Source organism: Hipposideros armiger, unplaced genomic scaffold (genome assembly GCF_001890085.2).
Source record: "Hipposideros armiger isolate ML-2016 unplaced genomic scaffold, ASM189008v1 scaffold_683, whole genome shotgun sequence".
Classification (NCBI taxonomy): domain Eukaryota; kingdom Metazoa; phylum Chordata; class Mammalia; order Chiroptera; family Hipposideridae; genus Hipposideros; species Hipposideros armiger.
The window spans coordinates 698556-723667 of record NW_017732033.1 but is presented as its reverse complement, the minus strand read 5'-3'; the positions used below and the strand labels follow the sequence as shown (position 1 = coordinate 723667).

Below are 25112 nucleotides of genomic sequence, written 5' to 3'. Positions count from 1 at the left end.
TTTGTCTCTATGTAACTTTGATCTTATAAAATTTTTTCTTTGACCCAGTCATTGTTTAGTAGCATGCTGTTTAATCTCCATATATTTGTGGGTTTTCCAACATTATTTTTGCAGTTTATTTCCAATTACAAAGCATTGTGTTTAGAGAATATACTTGGTATGATTTAAATTTTCTTAAATTGTTGAGGCTAGTTTTGTGCCCCAACATGTTGTCCATCCTTAAGAATGTTCCATGGCACTAGAGGAAAATATATATTCTGGCATGCAAAGCTTTGTAAATATTGGTTATATTCACTTGTTCTAATATGTCATTTAAGGCCAGTTATTTCCTTACTGACTTTCTATTTGGAAGATCTATCCATTGTTGTCAATGGGGAATTTAGGTTCCCTACTACAATTGTATTTTTGTCAGTTTCTGTCTAATTCTGATAGTAGTTGCTTTATATATTTTGGTGGTCCCTGGTTGGGTGCATACATGTTAATGTGTTTTGTCTTCTTGATGTATTGTCCCCTTTATCATTATAAAATGTCCATCTTTGTCTCTTGTTGTCTTTTTTATCTTGAAATCTATTTTCTCTGATATAAGTATGACTACGCCCTCTTTTCTCTAGACACCACTTTCTTGGAGTGTCATTTTCCATTCCTTCAAGTTGAGTCTATGTTTGTCCTTGCAGTGAGATGTGTCTCCTTAAGACAGCATATACTTGGGTTTTGTTTTTTGATCCAACTCGCTATTTTGTGCCTTTTAAATGGTGAGCTCTGTCCATTTACATTTAGGCTGATTATTGATATATGAAGATTTCCTACAGCCATTAATAAATCACAATTTTAGTGATTTAAAAAAGTAGCTATGCTACTTGCTAAACCAAATATTTATTTACATGAGGAACTTAAATATTACTATTTAATATTATAAATTTTTAAACTGAAATCTCATATAAGAAGCACACTTCCAAAATAACACCAAAGACATGTCTTTTTTAAAGCTTTTAATTAAAAAAATGTAAAACAAGAGATGGCATTTTAAAAGACAAGACAGTATTTAAATCATAATATTTATGTTCCTTTAATTTGCTGTAATAATTCCTTTTCTTTAGAGTATTCTTTTTATGCTCATTTCTTCCCAAAGGAAAATTACTACAAAAAAGTTTTCCAACATAAAAAATGCATTCAGTTTCCTTGGCATCTATAAAAAAAATGGGCGCACTTTTCAATGATAACACAAACATAAAACTGATGAAGCAGCAGTTGCATATGATTCTTATGTGTTCATGCATATGGTAACACAAACAAATGCTTTATCTTGAATTTTCAAGAGAATATTTCCAGTTTCAACCTGTTAAGAACAAAAACTAGGACAAATTTCTCTATTTGTTTGCCAGAGAATTCTCATTGGCCTTAAATAGCAGCACTGCAATTGCGAGATTATATGACATAAAGGTTTCACAATATTCAATTTAAAAATCATAAGAAATGCAGGTTCCATCTTTAAAAGGCATGTGATGTGTGTGTGTGTGTGTGTGTGTGGAGGGTGTGTGTGTGTTGTGTGCTTTTAAAGATTTTTGGAAAGTTTTATTATCATAAAGATTGAAGGATTAGAACTTAGTCTGGCCTGCACAGGGACCCCCAAGTTTTGTCACTCTGTGACTAATGTTAAGTATCTTGGTACCACTCAGAAGCTTACAACGAAGAGAGGAAGGAAAAGGAAAAACTGAAAAAGAGTATGATGAAAAAGTAGAAAAAAAGAGAAAGGTTCTCTATCATTCTGTTAAGTGAGAATATAATGATTTGTGCTCCTGTGTAATTCAACATATTTCTGAATTCAACATATTAATTCAGTCATGAAATCATACTCATGTTAGTTTTTAACACATGCAATTTATCTCTTTTTTTGTATAAGTATCAGGCAATATTTATACATTTACTTAAATTTGTATGAATGTTGTCCTATCTTCCGGGTTGGTTGGAGTGATTATTTCATTATTGGGTCACTATTTTGTGACTGTAAATAATTTTTTTATGGCTTGTTTGTTTTATGAACATCATAATTGAAATAAGATAAATACTCTCAAACCTCTATGAGTTCATATAAATACCCATTTCAATAATAACTTCAGTAAAAGTCACAGCCATTGCAGTGGAAACATTGAAAATGTAATAGAAATCTCAAATAAATAATAAAGCTTGGAGCATTATATGCTAAATGCTAAATTGTTACTTTTAAAGTTGAAAGTAAACTTAAGTAGATTTTCTAGTTAGTTAATTTTTTAAATATGGAATTTTCAATGTAAGTCACAATTTCTGAGATATATATTAGAAAAATTAAAACTCAGCTAGAAAAATATTGTCAGCATTTCTAGTGACCTGGCTAATAAAAATTCCAATCTCAATGCATACCAAAATACTGTCACATTTTGCTATTAGAAAGTGTTCTTTCATTCTCCAATGGAATTCCATATTCATATGTACTCAACAGAACTTTAAAGAAAATGAGAAGAGAAGAGAGGAGGACAAGACAGGAAAGGAAAGAACCAGTCTCATGTCCTTCCCATAGAGCTCCAATGTGGCATATTAGGTAATACACAATCTGGCAAACTTCAGATCACAGATTGCATATTTTAGGAGTCCAATGAATTAAAATTTGTGTTTACTAAATTTCAAAGGCACTACTGTAGTATTTTTCTGGGAACTATAAAAGGCAGAAAACATAGTTCCTCATGGTAATATCCTAACTATAGAAAATAATGAGAATTTCAGGCAGCAGGAATTGGAAGAACCAATTTTCTCTATATTCTCCACCAAACAAACCTAAAATTTCAGGATACAGCAAAGGGATTCCAAGGCAGAAAACGACACTGAATTCTAAGATTTTACATTCTCATAATGCATCATTCTAGAATGTTCTAGAATTCTATGAGTATGATTGACCTTACTGGAAATCCTATTCTGCATGTTCAGACCAGAACCAAGAGTTAAAAGTTGTGAGTAAACCTGGCTCTCATAAAAGGCATTGCTCTATTCAAAGTCTTTATAGATTTTTTTGTGGAACTCACCAAAAGAGGAAAGAAATTTCTTTAGGTCTGTGAGCCACCAACAAATCTGAGTGACATTGTGGGTTTTACTGGCCATGCCAAACTAGTATAAAGAAAACTGGAATATAGGCCGGCCGAGTGGTGCGTTGGTTAAGAGCTGGCTTGGGATGCCAGAGGGCCCCGGTTCGGATCCCACATATGAGGGCCAGTGACACTGCCCTCTACAGCTAAGATGCTGAACAACACCTTGACCTGGAGCTGGGCTGCCGTGGGTCACCAACGACAGTGTAGGCTGCAGTCCCCTGCTGCAGTGGGCTGCCATAAGCTACCATGTGTAGCCAGCAGCCGCCGCGAGCGGCCGTCCAGAGGCTGGCGACTGATCTGCCTTGCCCAGGAAGAGCGCAATGATGGTGCCAGCTTGGGCCAGTGAAGTAACATCCTCCACAACTAGACTGAAGAACAAAACAACAGCAACTTGTCTGTTCCTCTTCCCCTGATTCCCCAATAAAATCTTTAAAAAAAATAAAAAAAGAAAACTGGAATAGAAGTCAGGGAATCATGGTCACATCCTGGGTCTATCACTAAAACCCTATTTGTGGGTATATAACATTTTCCCCCACCCAAAAGACAATAAAAACATTTCCCCACACCCATTAAATAAAATAATGAATGACGTCACCTTTAGCAATTAAATGATGAAACATGAAAGACAACAGCAAAGATAAGAGTTTCACATCATGATAATTTCCTTAATAAAAATAATAAACCACAATCTGATCAAAGGGAAAATATGGATTATTACTCTAACATTTTAGATTTAAATTTTTTACTACCATTAGGTGTTATATACCAATACTGATTGCTATCTATATATTTCTTTGCAGTGCTGAGATTTTCATATATTTTTTCAGGGCAAGACTTTATCTGCTGATATAAAACCTGTGTTTCCCCCAAAATAAGAGCGGGTCTTATATTAATTTTTGCTCCAACAGCAAAGATTATTCATTTATTTATTCATGTACAAAAAGTTACATTTATTCAGTCATGTCTGGCTGATGATCTTAACTGGGGCTTATGTTTGGGATAGGGCTTATATTACGAGCTCCCTGAAAAATCACGCTAGGACTTATTTTCCAGTTAGGTCTTATTTTCAGGGAAACACGGTATAATGTCCTACTGAATTCCAATATATAAGATACCATGTTTACATTAACGAAATAATATTTTTTATTTTATACTTTCAGATTGCTGTCTATATATAATGAAAAGCATTTAATATTTGTTTCCAAATATTTCTCTGTAAAACAGGATGTATATTCTACATATCTGTATATCTTAAAGAATAGCAATTATATTTGGTATGTTTGTTTCTTTGTGTTACAATTTACTTATTTACCCAGTGGAGATGATAACAGGCCCCTACTAAGTTCACAGGGCTGTTGCAAGCATCAAGGAGATCATTTATGCACAAGCTTTTTAAATAAATAAATAAATAAATAAAGCTTTTTGCAAAATGTCCTATGCTGATACCAGCTATGTGAGCAACTAGGGATTAAGTCAAACCCCTTTAGGAAACAGAATGTAGAACATTCCCTACTGTAGCTAGGTGATACGATCTACCTGGTTCCTTAGTTAACAGCTAGGTAACCCTAGAGAAGAAAACAAAAATTTAAAGAGAACTTTGAAAGGCTGGTAGGAAGTTGAATTTTCTTGCCAATGGATCACCTGAATTATTTAGTCTGTACACATTAAATTTAAAGTTAGCCTTTAATTTCCAACTATTGTCCAAGAATTTAAAGAAGAGAGGATGAAAGTGATATATTTTACATCTTATGATGTAAGAGATAAAATGTTTTTTGTCTGTGAGCAAACACAAAATCACATTTCTTTGCTAAACAGACCTCTTAGGTTTAATATAATTTCTGAATTTTCCTTCAAAAGCTATGGTTGCACAGACATTTCTTATGATCTGGTCTTCCACAAATCTAAATAAGTTTTCTTAGAAAATCACCCCCACATAATGCTTCATCTTTTAACACTGCCCACTTAGCTGAAATCTGAATGCTTATCTCAGATGTATTTTAAATAAAGTGCTGTAATAATAACCATTTTGTGTAACTTCTTAGTCTGCTACATAAAACTATCAGCATAGAGGTCAGCTGTTACTCAGACTACTTGTTTTATATATGTGATATAATAGAAGATAGCCATAAGTAAATATAGAAATGGGAAAAAAATAAATATAGAAATTAAAAAAATGGAAGGAACTACACTAGAATAACAACCTTTTTCACTGGTTGGTAAGATTATGGCTAATACAATCTTGATTTTGGTTCATAACTATATTGTCTACAAGTTTTTAAAATTTGTTTGTTTTACAAGTGTGTAATACTTTTATCAAAACGGTATGGGGGAGTCAATTGCATAGAAAGAGTTGCAGGGATACAAGATAAATACACTGTCTCAGATGCCACTGCTATTTTCTCAGAAACTTAACAGGAATTGGAAGGTTAACAAAAAGTTCCTTCTCACAGCTAGCTCAACCTACTTGAACAATGTTAAATGAGTAATAATATATTTTTAAAAAAACCAGTGAGATAAATAGCATTTTAGAAAAAATTAAAACATATTTCCTTTTAGGGGCAACTAATTTAACAACATTTAACAAAACTTTTAAAACTCAATTGTCATGGAGCACCATTAAATATTCACACCAAAAAGATACAGGCAGCTTAGAGATGACTATTTCCTCCTTCATGAGATGCCTAATTGACTTGCAACAATACAAAATATTCAGCGCATGTGGTTGGGGCCATGGATGATGACGTGTTTCTCATAAGCCCTTTTCATTGTTTTCTCAATTTGCTTCAGAAAAACTTGTGGGATTCGTCCACACAAAGTATGTACAGTTTCCAAAAACTTCAATTGAAGAGGGTAATACATGGATTGAAAGAGGTTGTCTTGAAAGGGAAACTAAAAGATAATTTTTTTAAAAAGAAAAAAAGAGTTTATTTTAGTTACTGAAATACCATTTAAAGTGCAAATAACTTTTACTAAGAAATGAAATGGAGTTACTGTAAGGATGCTGGCACAGGTTTGTATATACATAGTGGAACGTTCTGAGGATTGAAGTTCAAATCCTGATTCAAACTTGTGCAACCCCTCATAATCATTAACTCATTCTTGGCCTCAGTTTCTTTACCTCTGAAAAAATGGATAATTTATTTGAGTCTTTATAAGGCTCTGGAAATCTAAAAGCAAAGCATATCTCTAAGGATAGGTTGGTCTCTATATAGCACGCTCTTACTGAGTAGAAGCAGGACTCAAGTAGATACTTGAAATCTACTATAATAAAACACTAAACTCTTCATAATTTTTGTCTTTGTAGAAATCTTAATTAAGAAAATTTAGGGTATATCTACAATAATCTCATGAAGCCCCAAGTTTAGCAATTACTTCTAACATTTATTAGCAGTGGACTTTATTTTAACAATTCAGATATCAAATACTAGTTGTTGGTTTTTCCTACTTAATATTGGGCCTTTAAAAAAAATGTCTTGTTTTCCCATGGAATGTGTCTGTGAGCACAACTTTCCAAAATAAATCTTTCAGACTACTTAGTTATGAGCATATATCAAAGTTTGATTAAAATCTTGTTGAAAGGGAAAAGGCCTCTAGTAGCCCAAGTCAAAGATTCATTGTTGGAAAGGACATTTTATACAAAAAGTCTGAAAAAAAAAGGAAGAAAAGAATGATGAAAGGTCAGTATACTCTTGCCTGACAGCAGAGTGGGTAGGTGTTTGGTTTCCTAGAACAAGTCTTCAAAGTTAATCAGAAATATTACTTAAGCATGTTAATCAGAAATGGGAATTTCTTCCCAGAAGGAGATCATGCATTATGTAATACAAGATAGCTCTGCCTGTGACCATGTTTAGGGCACTTTTTCTTTCATAGCACAATTTACACCATTGATCAACTCCTTTTCACAACTATGTCCCCAGTGACAGGAACAGAATAGGTCAAAACTACGAAGTCATCCTTGATTCCTGTCTCCTACATTCCTCATCCAATCCATCGGCAAGTGCTGTAAACTCTGCCTTGACAACATGCCCTGGACATGGCCACTTCTTCCCATCTTCCCACTATCACACAAATGCATGCCAGCCCCATCATTAACCCGCATGGCTTTAATAAGTCTCGTTAAAAAGCCTTTGTGTTTTCACCCTTGCACCCCTCCCATCAAGTTACCAAAGTGACGTTTTTAAAGCATAAATCAAAGCATACCATTTTCCTGCAGGGGCTTCTCATTGAAATTAGAATAAAAGTCTAACTCCTCTGGGTTCATGTGATCTAGAACTCTCCATGCTCATTTCCTCTTTCCCCTTGTCTCATCATTCTGCTCATGGTGGCTTCTTCCCTGTCCTTTGGGTATACTACATTCATTCCTGCCTTAGGGACTTAACCCTGAGTTATTCCTTCTACTTAGCAGTATCTTCCCCCAGATTTCCCCATGGCTGCCTCCATCTGATCAAGTCTCAGACTTGCAGAGTCTGCCCTGAGGACTTAGCTCATCAACACTTCTCTTTACCTGTGATTCAACCCATCACCCAGCTCTGGTTCCCTTTTAACAGCTCCATTATCTAATATAATTTTTATTTATTTCTTTGTTCATGTGAATATCATCTGGCTTTCCCTACTCACAATATGAGTACATATATGCTTCATGAGGACTGGGCTTTCATCAGTCTTGTTAAATTCTGACTTTGCTAGAACCTAGAATTTCTGCACAAAATAGGTTCTTCTTAGATGATTGTTGAAAGAATTACTGAAATAATGTCTATCTGATAAATGACTTTCCTTGGGTCATAATGGGAGGAGATTGCACTTACCCTTCACAAAAACACATACACACAGGATTAGTGTGTGTGTGCATGCGTGTGTGTGTATGTGTGTGTGTGTGTGTGTGTGTGTGTGTGTGNGAGAGAGAGAGAGAGAGAGAGAGATGTGGAGAAAGAGATGGAGAGGGAGGGGGAGGGAGAAGGGAGAGGGTCAGGGAGAATGTTTTCAAAGAGAGATATGAAGAGAGAGAAATATAGTGAGAGAAAGAAAATATTTATGGAAATAAAGAGAAGAAGAGAAAGCAAGTGGTGAAATGTAAGCAGCATAGGGAAAGACATAGTGTGAAACTGTTATCATGAAAACAATTTCGAATTATTGAGCACAACCATTTGTCAGGTGGTGTAGTACTAAAAGCTTAAAGACTATCACTTGTTGAATTCTCACAACACTTTTATGAGGTAGATAATATTATCTCCATTAACAGATAAGTAAACTGAGGCTCAGTAAGGGAAGAGCACAGATAATGACTAATTACCAGAAAGCAACAAAATTAGGACCTGAACCAAGGTCTGTCCATTCCCATAGACAAGCCCTGACCCAACTACACTACCGAGCACAGCAATGTGGAAGGTCAGGAAATATGTGTTTTATGATGGAATCTGTCTAAATTTATATTATATTTCAGGATGGGGTCAATGATATTTCTGATTGAAATGCTTGAATGAAAAATGTCTTTTTAGGCCCAACTGAAGAACATTATTGAATGTATTAGGCAGGATCATTTGTGAAACACAAGATGCATTATAACTCAAGAGTCACAGTTGCTCAGTTCCAAACCAGGGCTGACAGATCACAAATGAACCTGAGAATAGCTCTGATGTACACATATCTGCTGCATACTTATTTAATGTTACATTTGTACTCCTGAATGGGTTTGCCACTGGAGTCAATATTTGAATATCTAAATGCGATCATATCACTAAGTATAAAACAAAAAAATTCCTATGTAATTAAATCACTTTGCCTTTAAAAACCAACAGATGGAAATGCAGGAGAAGAGGTTTTAGCTTATAAGCATGCAAATCTCTTTCCCTGCACAGAAGACAATCCTGGGAATTCCAGAATTGGAATTCTCTGGGATTCTCATTAGCAAAATGTATATTTTTATAGAGGCAAAATGTGTTATAATGTTGCAGGATTCATCTCCTACCACACTCCCACCAAAGCCAGTTCATAAATTCATTACGTTTCCTAAATCTTTTAGAGAAAAACCTTGAATAAAGTATACATACTTTATATCAGGGGACAGCAAACTTTTTCTGTAAAAGGCTAGATAATAAATATTTTAGACTTTGTGGGCTATGTGGTCTGTCACAGCTACTCATTTCTGCCATTTCAGTGTGAAAACAGCCACAGACAATACATAAATGAATGGTTGTCACTGTGTGCAATTGATTTATGAATGCTGAAATTTGAATTTCAAATAATTTTCTCATGTCCTAAAATATTCTTCCTCTTTTCATTTTTTTACAACTATTTAAAAAACCATTCTTAGTCCATATGTCTTACAAAAACATGCAGCAGTCAGATTTGGTGCAAGCTTGCCAACACTTACACTATGTCTTGGAATTGTTTCAGAAAGAAAATCCTTAAAAGTAACTTCTGGTTTTCCCCTAGCAATCTCAAGGTAACAAGCAATGTGAAATGCAGCATTTCCCAAAGTGTGGGATGCAAAATACAGTAGTCCTTCCTTATCTGAGGTTTTGTTTCCCATGGTTTCAGTGATACTCAGTTAACCACAGTCTGAAAATATTAAATGAAAAAGTCAAGAAATAAGAAAATTAATAAGTTTTAAGTTATGCACCATTTTGAGTAGTGTAATGAAATATTGTGCCATCAGCTCTGTTCTGCCTGGGAAATGAACCATCCTTTGGTTCAGCGTATCCATGCTATGTATGTTATCCATCCATCCATCAGATATCAGATAGACTGTCCTGATATCTCAGTTCTTGTGTTCAAGTAACTTATTTTATTGTTATAATTTTCTATTTTATTATTAGCTATTGTTGATAAACTCTTAGTGTGCCTAATTTATAAATGAAACTTTATCATAGGTATGTATATACAGTATTCTCCCCTTATCAATGGAGAATGTGGTCCAAGACCCCCAATGGATGCCTGAAACCACAGATAGTACCGAACCCTAAATATAATGTTTTTTCCTATACATACATAACTATGATAAATTTTAATATATGATTTTCAGTCATGATGGCCAAGTAGGTAAACACTGTGCTCCCTTCTTCCGATGACTACATCAAAATTACAACTAAATTATAGATCAACCTAGAGAACTATCTAAACACTAGCTGAATGGAACTCTCATAACTAAGGATATAAAGAAGAAGCCATGTCATCGAGACTAGTAGGAGGGGTGGAAACACAAAACAGACTGGTCCCACACTCACATGTGGTGGTTGAGAATTGGGAGGGATATCTCAGCTGCAGAGGTCCCCCATGAGAAGCAAGGGGTCCTAGCCTCACACTGGGCTCCCCAGTCCAAGGTACCAGTGCCAGGAAGAGGAGTCCCACAATATCTTGATGTAAAAAATCAACATAGGTTCTGCCTGGGTAACACAGAGGGCTACTGGAAACCCAGATGTCCTCTTAAAGGGCCCACACATAGACTCACTTTCTCACAAACACTCACCCTAAGCTCCAGCAAAGGGACAACACCTTGAAAGGTGCCAGGGACATATGTGGCTTCAGGGCAAGAGCTGGAGGGGCAGCTAACATTGTTGTAGGGTTGAGCCCTCCTCCCACATAGCTTGTAGGCACAAGTGGGCACCATTGTTCCTGTGTTGAGACCTCCCACACACACAGCCAGCAAATGTGGCCAGGTACCAAATCTGAATCTGCATTAACCACTCACCCCACTCTGGTGACTTCCTGAGACACTGCCCTACACAACTCGCAGACTACATGAACAACTTTCAGCGACAGTCAGCTGGTCTTGCTCTCTCTGCAGACTTTCCTAAAAACTCTCAAAGGTCTGCAAGCCCCAGGCAGGCAGTGTTTGGCCTCAGAGTGTCCTGTTCCTCATGTTGAGTGGTTGCAAGCTTGGAAATGGTGGCAGTGGGCCTCAGTACACAGCATGGCCTCTGGGCCCAGCATAGGCAGCTACCAACCATGGATCACTTTGTAGCTACTACCAGGTGACCCCAGGTTGGGCACAGGCAGTGGCTGACCTTGGCCTGCATCAGAGCTCTTCCCAAGGGGCCCCAGAACCAATAAACCCAGTGGCCAGCTTCAGACTACAACAGAGCACTATCTAATTAGCTCCAGAAATGGTACACCCAAAGGGCAGTCTCAGCAGTCAACACAGAACTACTGGGGTAAGTCCCACTTTGTGGGGTCAACTCCCAAACAGCAACTCATTCCCAGTGGTTGTGATGAGTCCTCACAGCCAGTCAGCATGAAAGTAAAAAACACCCCCTGATGTGCCAACAGCAATCAAGGGTAAACTACAACAAGAGGGCACACACACAACACACACAAGGGACACACCTGGAGCACCTGGCACAGGTGATCAAAAAGACTGCACCATTGCACTCCACAGGACATCTACTACATAAGGCTGCTCTACCAAGACTGAGAGACACAGCCGCTCTATCTAATGCATAGAAACAAACTCAGTTAACAGGAAAAATGAGAAGACAAAGAAATATGCCCCAAATGAAAGAACAGGACAAAATTTCAGAAAAAAAACTAAGTGAAAAGGAGACAAGCCATCTGCTAGATATAGAGTTCTAAACATTGGTTATAAGGATGGTCAATGAACTTAGGGGAAGAATAGATCAACTCAGTGAGAACTTCAACAAAGGGATAGTAAATATAAAAAATGACATATAACCATAAAAAAGTCAGAAGTGAAAAGTGAAATAACTGAAATGAAGAACACACTAGAAGGAACCAACAGCAGATTAGATGAAGCAGAGGGTCAAAACAGAAATTTGGGATAGAAAGTAACAGAAAAGACTCAATCTGAAGAGCAAAAAGAAAAAATAATTTTAAAAAACAAGAATAGTTTAAAGAATTTATGGGACTATATCAAGCATAACAACATTCACATCATGGGGGTACCAGAAGGAGAAGAGAGTGAGCAATTGATTTCAAATGTACTTAAAAAATAATGACTAAACATTTCTCTAATTAGGCAAAGGAAATAGACATACAAGCCCAAGAAGCACAGAGAGAGTACCAAACAAGATGAACCCAAGGAGGCCCACACCAAGACACATAATTAAAATGCTATAGGTTAAAGACAAAGAGAAAATCTTAAAAGCAGTAAGGGAAAGGCAGTTAGTTACTTATAAGGGAGCTCCCATAAGACTATCAGCTAATGTCTCAATAGAAACTTTGAAGGCCAGAAGGGATTGGTAGAAAATATTCAAAGTAGTGAAAAGCAAGGACTTACAACCAAATTACTCTACCTAGCAAGGCTATCATTTAGAATTGAAGGAGAGATTAAGAGCTTCCCAGGCAAGAAAAAGCTAAAAGAGGTAATCCCCACCAAAGCAACATTACAAGAAATGTTAAAGAGACTACTTTAAGAAGAAGTAGGGGGAAAGAACATAAAAATGGATAATAAAATGGCAATAACTATATACCTATAAATAATCACTTAAAATGTAAATGGATTAAATGCTCCAATCAAATGACACAAGGTAGCTGAATGGATGAGAAAACAAGACCTATACATATGCTATCTACAAGAGACCCAATTCAGATTGAAAGACAAACACAGAATGAAGGTAAAGGGATGAAAAAAAATTTTCATGAAAATGCAATTGAAAAAAATGCTGGGATAAGAATACTTATATCTGACAAAATAGACTTTAAAACAAAAGATGTAACAAGAGACAAAGAAAAGCACTTTATAATGATAAAGGGATCAATCCAACAGCAGAATATAACCCTTGTAAATATTAATGCACCCTACGCAGGAGCACCTAAACATACAAAGCAAATATTGACAGAAATAAAGGGAGAGAGTGACAGTAATACAGTAATAGTAGGGAAGTTTAACATCCTATTGAAATCAATGAATAGATCATCCACACAGAAAATCAACAAGGAAACAGTGGCTTTAAATGACACCTAGATTAAATGGATTTATTTGATATTTTTAGTACAATTTACTCCAAAGCAGCAGAATATACACTCTTCTCAAGTGCACATGGAACATGTTCCAGGCTAGATCACATGTTAGGCCACAATGAATTTAAGAAGACCGAAATCATATCAAGCATGTTATCCAATCACAATGGTGTGAAACTAGAAATCAATTACAAGAAGGAAACTGAAAAACACACAAACACGGGGAAGATAGATAACATGTTACTAAGCAATGAATAGACTAACAATGAGATCAAGGAAGAAAATGAAAACTATTTTGAGAAAAGTAAAATAAAAACACAATAATCCAAAATCTATGGGGCAGAGCAAAGCAGACCTAAGAGGGAAATTCATAGCAATTACAGGCATACTTGAGAAAATAAGAAAAATGTCAAATAAATAATTTAACTTTACACCTAAATGAACTAGCAAAGAACAACAAGCATAGCCTAAAATGAGTAGAAGGAAGGAAATAATAAAAAATAGAGTGGGGAAAAAAAAATAGACTCTTAAAAAATACAAAAAAAAATCAATGAAATCAATAACTCATTGTTTGAAAAGATAAACAAAATTGATAAACCTTTAAACAGACTCATCAAGAAAAAAAAAAAGAGAGGAGCCAAATAAATAAAATCAGGAATAAAAGATTAGAAGTGACAACTGATACCACACTAATATAAAGGATTATAAGGAAATAATACAAACAATTTTATATGCCAACAAATTGGAGAACCTGGAAGAAATGGATAACTTGCTAGAAACACACAATCTTCCAAGATTGAGTCAAGAAGCAGAAAATCTGAATAGACAGAACTACTAATGCAATGTAGTGAGTAATAAAAAAAAACTCCCAACAAACAAAAGTTCTGGACTGGATAGCTTCACAGATGAATTTTACCAAACATTCAAAGAAGAATTAACACCTATTCTTCTCAAACTATTCCAAAAAAAAATCAGAGAAGGGAAAGCTCTCAAGCTCATTTTACAAATCCAGCATTATCCCGATTTGAACATCAAATGAAAACATTGCAAAAAAAAATTATACGCCAATATGCAGAAATCCTCAACAAAATATTAGCAAATTGAATTCAGCAATACATTAAAGAGATCATACATTATGATCAATTGGGATTGCCTCCTGGGATGCAAATTTGGTTCAATATCCTCAAATCGACTAGTGTGATACATCACATGCAGAAAAAGCATTTGACAAAATCCAACATCCAGTTATAACAAAAATTCTCAGCAAAGAGGGAACATACCTCAACATAATAAAGGCCATGAATGACAAGCCCACAGCTAATAGCATACTCAGTGGTGAAAAGCAAAAAGCATTTTACTTTAGATCGGGAACAAAACAAGGATGTCCACTTTAACCACTTCTATTCTACATAGATTGGAAGTCTTAGCAACAGTAATCAGACAAAAAAGAGGCAAAAGTCATCCAAATTAGAAAGGAAGAAGTAAAACTGTCATTATTTGCATATAACATGATACTATATAGAGAGAACTAAAGAGTATGCCAAAAAACATTTAGAACCGATAAATGAATTCAGCAAAGTAGCAGGATACAAAGTTTATATTCAGGAATAGTTGCATTTTTATACACCAATAATAAACTACGAGAAAGACAAATTCAGAAAACAATCCCATTTACAATTGCATAAAAAACAAAACAAAACAAAAACAAACAAATAAAAAACACTTAGGAATAAATTTAATTGGGAAGTTATAAGACATTGAAGAAAGCAATTGAAGAAGATAAAAATAAATGGAAGCATGTACCATGCTCTTGAATAGGAAGAATTAACATTGTTAAAATGTCCATACTACCCAAAGTGATCTATAGATTAAATGTATCTCTATCAAAATACCAATGGCATTTTTCACAGAACTAGAACAACTACTCCTAAAATTTATATGGAACCATAAGAGACCCCAAATAGCCACAGCAATCTTGAGAAAAATGAACAAAGTTGGAGGTATCATGATACCTGATATCAAACTATACTACAAGGCTATAGTAATCAAAACAGCATGGTACTGACATAAAAAAACCAGACACATAGATCAATGGAACAAACTAGAGAGCCCAGAAATAAACCTATGCCTATATGGTCAATTAATCTATGACAAAGAAGGCAAGAATATACAATGGGATAAAGACGAATCTTTTCAATGAATGGTGCAAGGAAAACTGGAGAGTTATATGCAAAAAAAAAAGAAACTAGACCACTTTCTTACACCATATACAAGAATAAACTCAAAATGGATTAAAGACTTAAATGTAAGGCCTGAAAACATAGAACTTCTAGAAGAACCCATGGGAGACAACCAAGATGGCGCAGTAGGTAAACGCTGTGCTTACCTTCTGTGTAGAACACATAAAATATACTATAAATAAGATTGTTTTGGGACTTAGGTTTGCAAAACAAGTTGTTTACTAGTAGGGATAAAAGCTAGTCTGCACATGTGTGTGAGACTGATAAGAGTAAAGTGAAAGTAAACACGTTTATGTGTGGAGGTTCCTCAAAAAATTAAAAATAGAACAACTATATGACACAGCAATTCCACTTCTGGGTATTTATCTTAAGAAATTCATAACTTGAAAAGATATATGTATCCGTATGTTCACTGTAGTATTATTTACAATAGCCAAGATGTGGAAATAACTTAATTGTCAATCAATATACAATTGGATAAAAAATGTGATATATATGTATACATATATACATATATATAGATATATATATCTATATATATACATATATGGTGTGACAATTAAGTTCGCGAACTTGTTGTAATGATGTTGCTAACCTTTTTTTTAATATATATCAGAGGGATTATTCATTATGAATTTGTACCAACTAGACAAACAATTAACCAAGTTTACTATTTGAAAGTGCTGAAAAGGCGTTGTGAAAAAGTTAGACAAAAATGACCTGAACTTTTTGCCAACAATTCATGGCTCTTGCATCACGACAATCCACCAGCTCACACGGCACTGTCTGTGAGGGAGTTTTTAGCTAGTAAACAAATAACTGTATTGGAACATCCTTCCTACTCACCTGATCTGGCCCCCAGTGACTTCTTTCTTTACCTGAAGATAAAGGAAATATTGAAAGAAAGACATTTTGTTGACCTTCAGGACATCAAGGGTAATATGACGACAGCTCTGAGGGCCGTTCCAGAAAAAGAGTTCCAAAATTGCTTTGAAGGGTGGACTAGGTGCTGGCATCAGTGCATAGCTTCCAAAGGGAGTACTTTAAAGGTGACTGTAGTGATATTCAGCAATGAGGTATGCAGCACTTTTTCTAGGATGAGTTCGCAAACTTAACTGTCTGACCTCGTACACAATGTAATATTACTTGTCAATATAAAAGAATGAAATGTTGCCATTTGCAACATGGGTGGACCTAGAGAGTATTATGCTAAGTGAAAATAAGTCAGACAGAGAATGACAAATACCATACGATTTCACTTATATGGGGAATCTAAAAAACAAAATAAATGAACAAATAAACAGAAACAGACCCATAGTTACAGAGAACAAAGTGATAGTTGCTAGATTCATGGGGCTTAGGAATCTGGGTAAAAAAAGGTAAAGAGGTAAGAAATACAAATTGGTAATTACAAAATAGTCACAGGGATGTAAATACAGCATAGAGAATACAGTCAATAATATTATAATAACTATGTATGATGTTGGGGGGTACCAGACTTAATGGGGGATCACATCTTAAGTTACATAAATGTCTAATCACTATTCTGTATACCTGAAACTAATATAATATTGAATGTCAACTCTAATTGAAAAATAAAAATAAATAATGAAAAATTTAGTTTATAAATTAGGCACAATAAGAATTTAACAAAAGCTAATAACTAATACAACAATTATAACAATATATTCTAATAAAAATTATGTGAATGTGCTCTCTCTTTCTCAAAATATCTGATAATGAAGACGGCTACTAAGTGACTGGTGGGCAGGTGGTATGTGAGATTTCATCACGCTAATCAGAAAGGTGCTCAATTATAAAACTTATGAATTGTGTATTTCTGGAATTTTCCATTTAATATTTTTGGATCATGGTTGACTTCAGGTAACTGAAACTACAGAAAGCAAAACCATGGATAAGGGGAAACTACAATATAAGAAAAAACATAGTATATATAGGGTTCAGTACTATCTGAAGTTTCAGGTATCCACTGTGGGTCTTTCAGCACTTGACATAATTTTAGGTGGTGAACCACAAAGCTAATTTATTTCAACCTTCCCATTTACTGCAAGAATATAGTTCACATATCTTTAACTCCTTCGTGACATTTGCTAATCAATCTCTAGTAAGAGGGAGCCTCAGGTCTTGAGGAATCCAATTCTAGGCCAGAATCTTATGTGCGATCTCTGACTCAACCATAGGCAATTACAAGACGGCCTGTTAGGCCTGTGGGGAAAGGCCTCCCTGCACCAGACCTGGCACACAGGCAGTGCACTGTAGTTCTCTTGAGGGAGCTGCAGTTACAGGACTCTGCCCACTCCTCATGCTCATATGCATATCTGCATTCCTGTTCCAGGCACCTCCATGTGGAGGCCTGCTGGGAAGTGTTACATTTCCAGTTGTCACTTAATCCCTTTTCATTCCTCCTCCCCTGGCCAAGGGGCCCATAAAGATGCAAGAACCTTAAGATGATTCCTGCCTCTGTGCTGCATCCACTCAACCTCTGCCCAGCACTCTTTGGTAGGTAAAAATGGAACACCAAACATGGGGAAGCTGGTGCCTCTTTTCCCCTCCTGCCTGTACTGTTGCAGTACATGAATAAAGACTCGACTGTTACTTTTAGTTTGACTCCTTGTCCTCATTGACCACCTGTCCAGCTGACTGTTCAACAGGGTGGAGGTGGCAAGCAGGCAACACACTTAGCTTGAAATGAATAATATTATTTTATTCTGATTCTATGTTCTTTACCCTAACCCATTTTCCTCTATGATGGCAAATGGCACAGAGTTTCTCTTTCTGATACAGAATTTCCTCCTTAAGTTAATTTATTTAAGAGAAAAAAAAGTGAGTGACTTACTTGGAAATATTAAGTAAGGAGTGAATAAAGTATAGCATTAGGGGGTAAATGCATATACTGAAATAGAGAGACTGAGTTTGGGGAAAACTGGTATAACTCAGTACTCTGGGGGATTATTTGGCCTTCAGTGGGAATGGTGACCAAAGCATCCACAATGCTTCATGCTGAAAAATGTGTCTGCTGAGTTGTGTTAATAACACACTTACATCCCGTATTGCTTCATAGAGGGCTTTGAAAGTTGGCTGCTTGTCATCATGGAAGACGCCACGGTTCCCATGCAGAACAGACACCCCTTCAAGCTCAGCCTCTCTGCAGTTGCTTCCATACATGCAGTGGTCAGGACGGTAGTTCCACTGGCAGGGGAACACATAGAGACACTCTGGTTGTGACAAGAGAAAGACATGTGTCCACGGTCAGTGCCAGTTCTTTTCTGCATGACTAGTGACTAAACCAGTTTCCATAAACAGCACACAACACATGATTGAAATGCACATGAATGTGATTATGACTCATAGTCCAAATTTCACCACACGTTAATATTCTGAGATCAGGAATTGAAGGGGCACACATTAGTGATGTTGTAGGTTTCACCTTCCAAAAGGAGGGCAGTATAACATCATGGATAAAAAAGTAAATAAGGGCATTTGACAGCCAGGGTCTAAATCCCAACTCTCTCACTCAAATACAGTGAAACCTAGGTCCAGTGACTTAATTTCCCTGTGCTTCAGTTTCCTTATCTGTCATATGGGAATAACAGAAACTCCCTCTTATTTTGACAATTAAACTTAAAAAAACACATGTAAAATGCTTAACAGAGTGCTGAGCACACAGTGATTGGCAATTGAGTTAGCAGCTGAAATTGACACTTTGGAAAGTTTTTGTGAAATAGACAGACCAGAAAAATAGGAGTCAAGATTGAAGCAAAGATTCCTTTTAGAATTAAACACCTACCAACAAACAAAAACAAAATAAAGGAAAAATGAACAGAAAACTACAACAGCAAAGGAAAAAAAATCCAAAGAAAAAAGCAAAGCCAAAAAAAGTCCTGGTGTCAAGGTGAGTACACACACTGTGGGTGAGCATGTGCACACGCATACTTTTGTGTTTGTATCTGTAATCCAGTGGTTCTTAGTGAGGGGCGATATTACCCCCCTACCCTGGGGCCATTTGGCAATGTTTGGAGGGAGACATTGGTTGTTATACATGAAAGGGGCTGCTACTAACATCTAGTGCATCGGTGCTCAACCTGTGGGTTGCGACCCCTTTGGGGGTTGAACGACACTTTCACAGGGGTCGCCTAAGACCATCGGAAAACACATATTTTCGATGTTCTTAGGAACCGAGACACCGCTCCTCTATCTATCTCCAGGCGGGTCCGCCCACATGCAGATACGCCCACATACGAGTACCCGGCGTGATGACATCATCGCGCCAACCCCATCACATACACCCCGTACAAATACAGGTGTATGTGACATGGTTGGTGCCATAATGTACTTATGCAGACCAGTCACACATGTGTAGAGAGCAGCTACTGTGTAGAAAGCAGTTGCTGTGTTGAAAGCAGCAGTGTTGGAGGTAAAATGACACTTCATGAATTATAATTACTGGGTAAATGTAAAATCATCAACTACTGCAAAAAAATATCTGTATACCATGGGAACTTAATCTGGATGCTGATCAGTCCTTTTATATTCAGCTGTGGTTGATGTGAATACTGCCCCCTTGTGATAGTAACAGGTATGTAAAAAAACCCAACAGAATGGTAAATCATAGGAAACTAATGAACTGTATTGACTGAACTATGCCATGTATCATCTTTTGTATTATTAAAGCTATTGTTATATATTATTTTCATTAGCAAACCATCCCATGACAATGGATCGTGTAGAGAAGAACATTAAGAAAAGAAAATATAGTGAGGATTTTTTTACAGTATGGTTTTACCTCAATAATTACAGCAGGAATTGAGAAACCACAATGTGTTATTTGTTGTGAAGTTCTATCAGCCGAATCTATGAAGCTGAACTAAAACGCCATTTTCATAGCAAGCATCCGAGCTTTGCCGGCAAGGATATCAACTATTTTAGAAACAAAGCTGATGGACTTAAGAAAGCCAGACTTGACACTGGTGGCAAGTACCACAAACAAAATGTAGCAGCCGTTGAAGCTTCATATTTGGTGGCACTCAGAATCGCCAGAGCTATGAAACCTCACACCATTGCTGAGGATTTGCTGTTGTCAGCGGCCAAAGACATTGTTCGAGTTATGATCGGAGACGAATTTGTTATGAAATTGAGTGTAATGTCCTTATCTAACGACACTGTCCGCAGAAGAATAGATGACATGTCTGCTGATATTCTTGGTCAGGTAATCCAGGAAATTAAATCTTCTCCACTTCCAATATTTAGTATCCAGCTTGATGAATCTACAGACGTTGCAAACTGTTCACAGTTACTGGTTTACATGAGGTATATTAATGATGGGGACTTTAAAGATGAGTTTCTTTTTTGCAAACCTCTTGAAATGACAACTACTGCACGTGATGTATTTGACACAGTTGGTTCATTTCTGAAAGAGCATAAAATCTCTTGGGAAAAGGTTTGTGGTGTTTGCACAGATGGTGCTCCAGCTATGCTAGGATGTTGATCTGGATTTCAACGTTTGGTACTGAATGAGTCACCAAAAGTCATTGGAACTCATTGTATGATTTATTGGCAAATATTAGCAACGAAGACGCTGCCACAAGAATTACAAGGAGTAATGAAAAGCGTCATAAGTTGTGTCAATTTTGTAAAGGCGAGCACTTTAAACAGTCGACTGGTTTCGCAACTGTGCAACGAGTTGGATGCGCTGAACAATGCTCTGCTATTTCACACTGAAGTGAGATGGTTGTTGAGAGGAAAAGTTTTAAAACGTGTTTTTTAGCTTCGTGATGAACTCAAAACGTTTTTTAATCAGAAAGCAAGACCGCTGTTCAAAGCACTTTTCGGCGATAAAAGTGAACTGCAGAAAATAGCTTACTTGGTTGACATCTTTGCCCTCTTGAATGAATTAAATTTATCACTGCAAGGACCAAATGCAACATGCCTCGATTTGTCTGAAAAGATCCGATCATTCCAAATGAAACTTCGGCTTTGGCAGAAAAAATTAGATGCAAATAAAATTTACATGTTGCCTACCCTATCTGCTTTCTTTGAGGAACATGACATTGAACCAGACAAAAGGATTATGATGATAATTTCTGTGAAAGAACACTTGCACATGCTTGCAGAAGAAATTTCATCGCACTTTCCAAATCTACCTGACACCCCATTTGCACTTGTCAGAAGTCCATTCTCAGTCAAAGTTAAAGATGTTTCTGAGACAGCATAAGAGGAGTTCATTGAACTTATTAACAACGATGCAGCGAGAACTGATTTCTCTACAATGCCAGTTACAAAATTCTGGATCAAATGTTTGCAGTCATATCCTGTTCTGTCTGAGACTGTGTTGCGCCTTCTTCTTCCATTTCCAACAACATATCTTTGTGAAACAGGGTTTTCCAGCTTGTTGGTTATCGAGTCTGAATACAGAAGTAGACTTGTTGTGGAAGATGATCTTCGTTGTGCTCTTGCAAAGACTGCCCTGAGAATTTCTGATCTGGTGAGAAAAGCAATCTCAACCTTTGCACTGACTTTGGCCTTTTACACATACTGTCACAAAATGTAGCAGTGTAGTTTACTGTTGTTATATTAAGACTGTTACCCATGCTACACCATGTTTCAAGACAAAGTTTCATTTATTTGTAATTAGAAATAAATATTTCACGATATATAATTACATATTGTTTTTGTGATTAATCAATATGCTTTAATTATGTTCAATTTGTAGCAATGAAAATACATCCTGCATATCAGATATTTACATTATGATTCATAACAGTAGCAAAATGACAGTTATAGAGTAGCAACGAAAATAATTTTATGGTTGGGGTCACCACAACATGAGGAACTGTATTAAGGGGTCGCAGTATTAGGAAGGTTGAGACCCACTGATCTAGTGGATAGAGAACAGGGATGCTCCAAACATCCCACAGTGAACAGGACAGGCCCCAGAACAGCAGTAATACCAAGGTTAAGAAACTCTGCTGTAATCCTGTTTCCTCTTGGTGACTAGGATTATACAATTGGCAATAAATTCATGACACCCTAGCTTCCTGGCTCCTCAGCTTGATGCCTTTAAGGGCAGGGCTAGAGGACTATGGATCAAAGCTCTCTGAATGTATGTCCCAGACCATGAGAAAGGCCCATGTCAGAGAATAGAAGAATTAGAGCAAATCAATTACCATTGGCAGAAAAGCAATTTAAAGATGTGCTTGTTGGTTGGGTTGACAGCACTCCTTTCTTACAGAAGGAACCACTGCTTACAGGGTACTTACAGAAAGCTTCAAGGTGGAAAGCAAAGAGTGAAGAGACACCCTTTCTGGCAGACTGTGTATCTTATGTCCTTACAGTGACATCCAGGCACCCTGCATCAAATTCCTGTTTACAACACAGAAATTTTTTTTTCACTGGAGACCTCCATCCCATCATTATGTTCCTCTGACTTGCATTCACCTCCACACTTGCCATAGATTGGAAAGAGCAGTGCTCATCTTGAATTCACATTATCTAGATTTGAATCCCATCTCCTCTATTAGCTGTGTGTCTCTTCTGCAGTTTCATGCAGAGGATGGGGGTGAAGATTATATGAGTGATAATATCTAAAATAGCTTTTGTGCTTTAGTACTGTGCTTTATCCTATCCCAATTGCTTCCTTTTGTAACCCAATGTGACAGATCACTCATTTAGGATAGCTGCCTGGGCATTTGGATTTGCAGTCCCTGTTTAAGCACATGCTAATGCTCCCTGCTGAATGAATTGCACTAAAACCCATCTCTGTTTTTGTAAACACACTGATAGATTGAATCAACAAATATTTATTGAATCTCTGCTATGTGTACAGTTCCTACTTTCATGGAGTTTAAGATTGGTGATGAAAATGTCTGCCTTTTCCCAGGTAGTGTAGGACCCCACTACAAAATGAAGCCTTTTCTCTCTTTGCAGCCTCTTTGATGGAATGAGCCCAATGATGACATTCGAAAGCAGAAGATAAAATAGAAAGGTTTTGAAATCAGACAGATATGGATTCAAAGTTGGCTTCTACAACCTCCCAACTCTAACCTCAGTGAGTTACTAAAGCCCTGATCACAATCTAGAAGCAGTAAAGAGAAGCTAAATTATCCTGGTTTGAATCCCAGCTTTACTGTATATTAGCTGTGACCAAATAGCAGAGTGGCTAATAGAAAAAGCTCTGGCATTAACCCACTGGGTTTGAATACGAAATTCTATCACTGTTGCATGAACTCAAGAAAATTACATAATTTTTATGGGCCTCAGTTTCATCATCTGTAAAATGGGGAGATTGTAAATATCACTTGTCCAACAGGATTTGGGGGAGTATTAAATGAGTTCATGTATACATATATGTACTTTGAATAGTACCTGACACATAAAAAGCACACAATAAATGTAGGCTGTAATAATTATTATCATTGTCATTGTTATAATGAAAACTATTGTATTAAGTTGTCTGAAGAATAAAACAAGATAAATTGAATGACCCTAGCATAGCTCTTGACACATAGTGCACTGCTGATAAATGTTTTACTACAATTGCTTCTAGACATGCAGGTAGCCAGTCATTCTTAAGCTTTTCTGGATCACAGATCTCTCTGAGAATCTAATGAAAGCTTTAGGTCCTGTCTTTGGTAAAATACAACTGGGTATATATGAAGAATATTTGCTTACAAGTTTAGGGGTTTATAGACCTCCTTCATGGAGTTTAGGACCAGCCAAGAATCCTAGCTATAGAATGTCAAATATGAAAGACGGAATTCAATTCACATCTTTATACTCCCTTCAGAATTTTCCAGAGGAAAATTGCAAAATACATCAAGCATATAATTAAAATAAGTATAGATTCACCACATTATTGCAAGGCATTGGTGTCACTGGAAGATAAGGTACTACTCCTGCCCTCACAGCTCCCAGAATGTATACTCTTATAAAGGAGATAGTATATAATGTCATCAAAATGAACATGTTTTATCAGGATTCATAGAAAGGAGGTCATTTCAGTAAAGTTTCATTTAAACTTAAACTTATAGTAAGGATGGGATTTTGACAGTCAGGCACAGAGCCCTGAGGAACATTTGAGGAGGAGAAAATGTCCTGATCATGATGAAATTAGAGTGTACTTTAGAAAAGATAAGCCATTTAATTTTGCTGCAGCAAATTTGATCTATTCAAAGGGGTAAATAAATGGTAGAAAAGTTGTCATATAAGTAGAATGTTTTAACATAAAATATTCAAAAATATAAATCTATATTAGATTGCAAGTAACCAACTTTGATTCTAGCTAGACAAGAAAAAATTTTTTTTCTTCTTTCAAAAGAGGAGGGAAGTTAATAAAATCAGAGATAAGCTGAATTGGGGCAGGAAATGGAGCACTCCTGGGAAATGGGAGAAGGGGACAAATTAATGTAAGCTTTTTGGCATTGCTGCCAGGATGAACCAGCATAGGCTACTTTCTGCTCTTGGATTCCCAGACTCAGATTCCTAGGAGATGGGCTGACTGGTTTAGTGGGATTCAGGGGCGGTCAGGGCTCTAAGATTGCATACAATGGAGAGGAGCAGATCCCTGGAGGAAAACTGGGGCAATGTAACTAAAAGAAAGGGAAATCAAAAGTGGGCAATTAAAAAAAAACAGATGTTCATTGCGGCGTTACTCACAATAGCTAAGACTTGGAAACAACCAAAATGCCTATCGGTAGATGACTGGATTAAGAAACTGTGGTACATGTACACAATGGAGTATTACTCAGCTATAAAGAAGAAGGAAATAGTACCCTTTGCAACAATATGGATGGAACTAGAGAACATTATGCTAAGTGAAATAAGT

The 25112-nt window shown here is 36.5% G+C and overlaps 1 protein-coding gene across 2 annotated transcripts in view; it reads right to left on the bottom strand.

Annotated features, from left to right (window-relative positions):
* Positions 1 to 4074: 4074 nt before the first annotated feature.
* GXYLT2 (glucoside xylosyltransferase 2) overlaps positions 4075 to 25112 on the bottom strand; it is a 164730-nt gene continuing 143692 nt past the window's right edge. For both annotated transcript variants that reach the window (XM_019626544.1, XM_019626545.1), the window contains 2 exons: positions 18335 to 18507; positions 4075 to 6005 (listed from right to left, as the gene is read on the bottom strand). In XM_019626544.1, the coding sequence (XP_019482089.1) occupies positions 5826 to 6005; positions 18335 to 18507 (353 nt within the window). In that variant the 3' untranslated portion in view covers positions 4075 to 5825. The remainder of the gene's footprint in view (positions 6006 to 18334; positions 18508 to 25112) is intronic.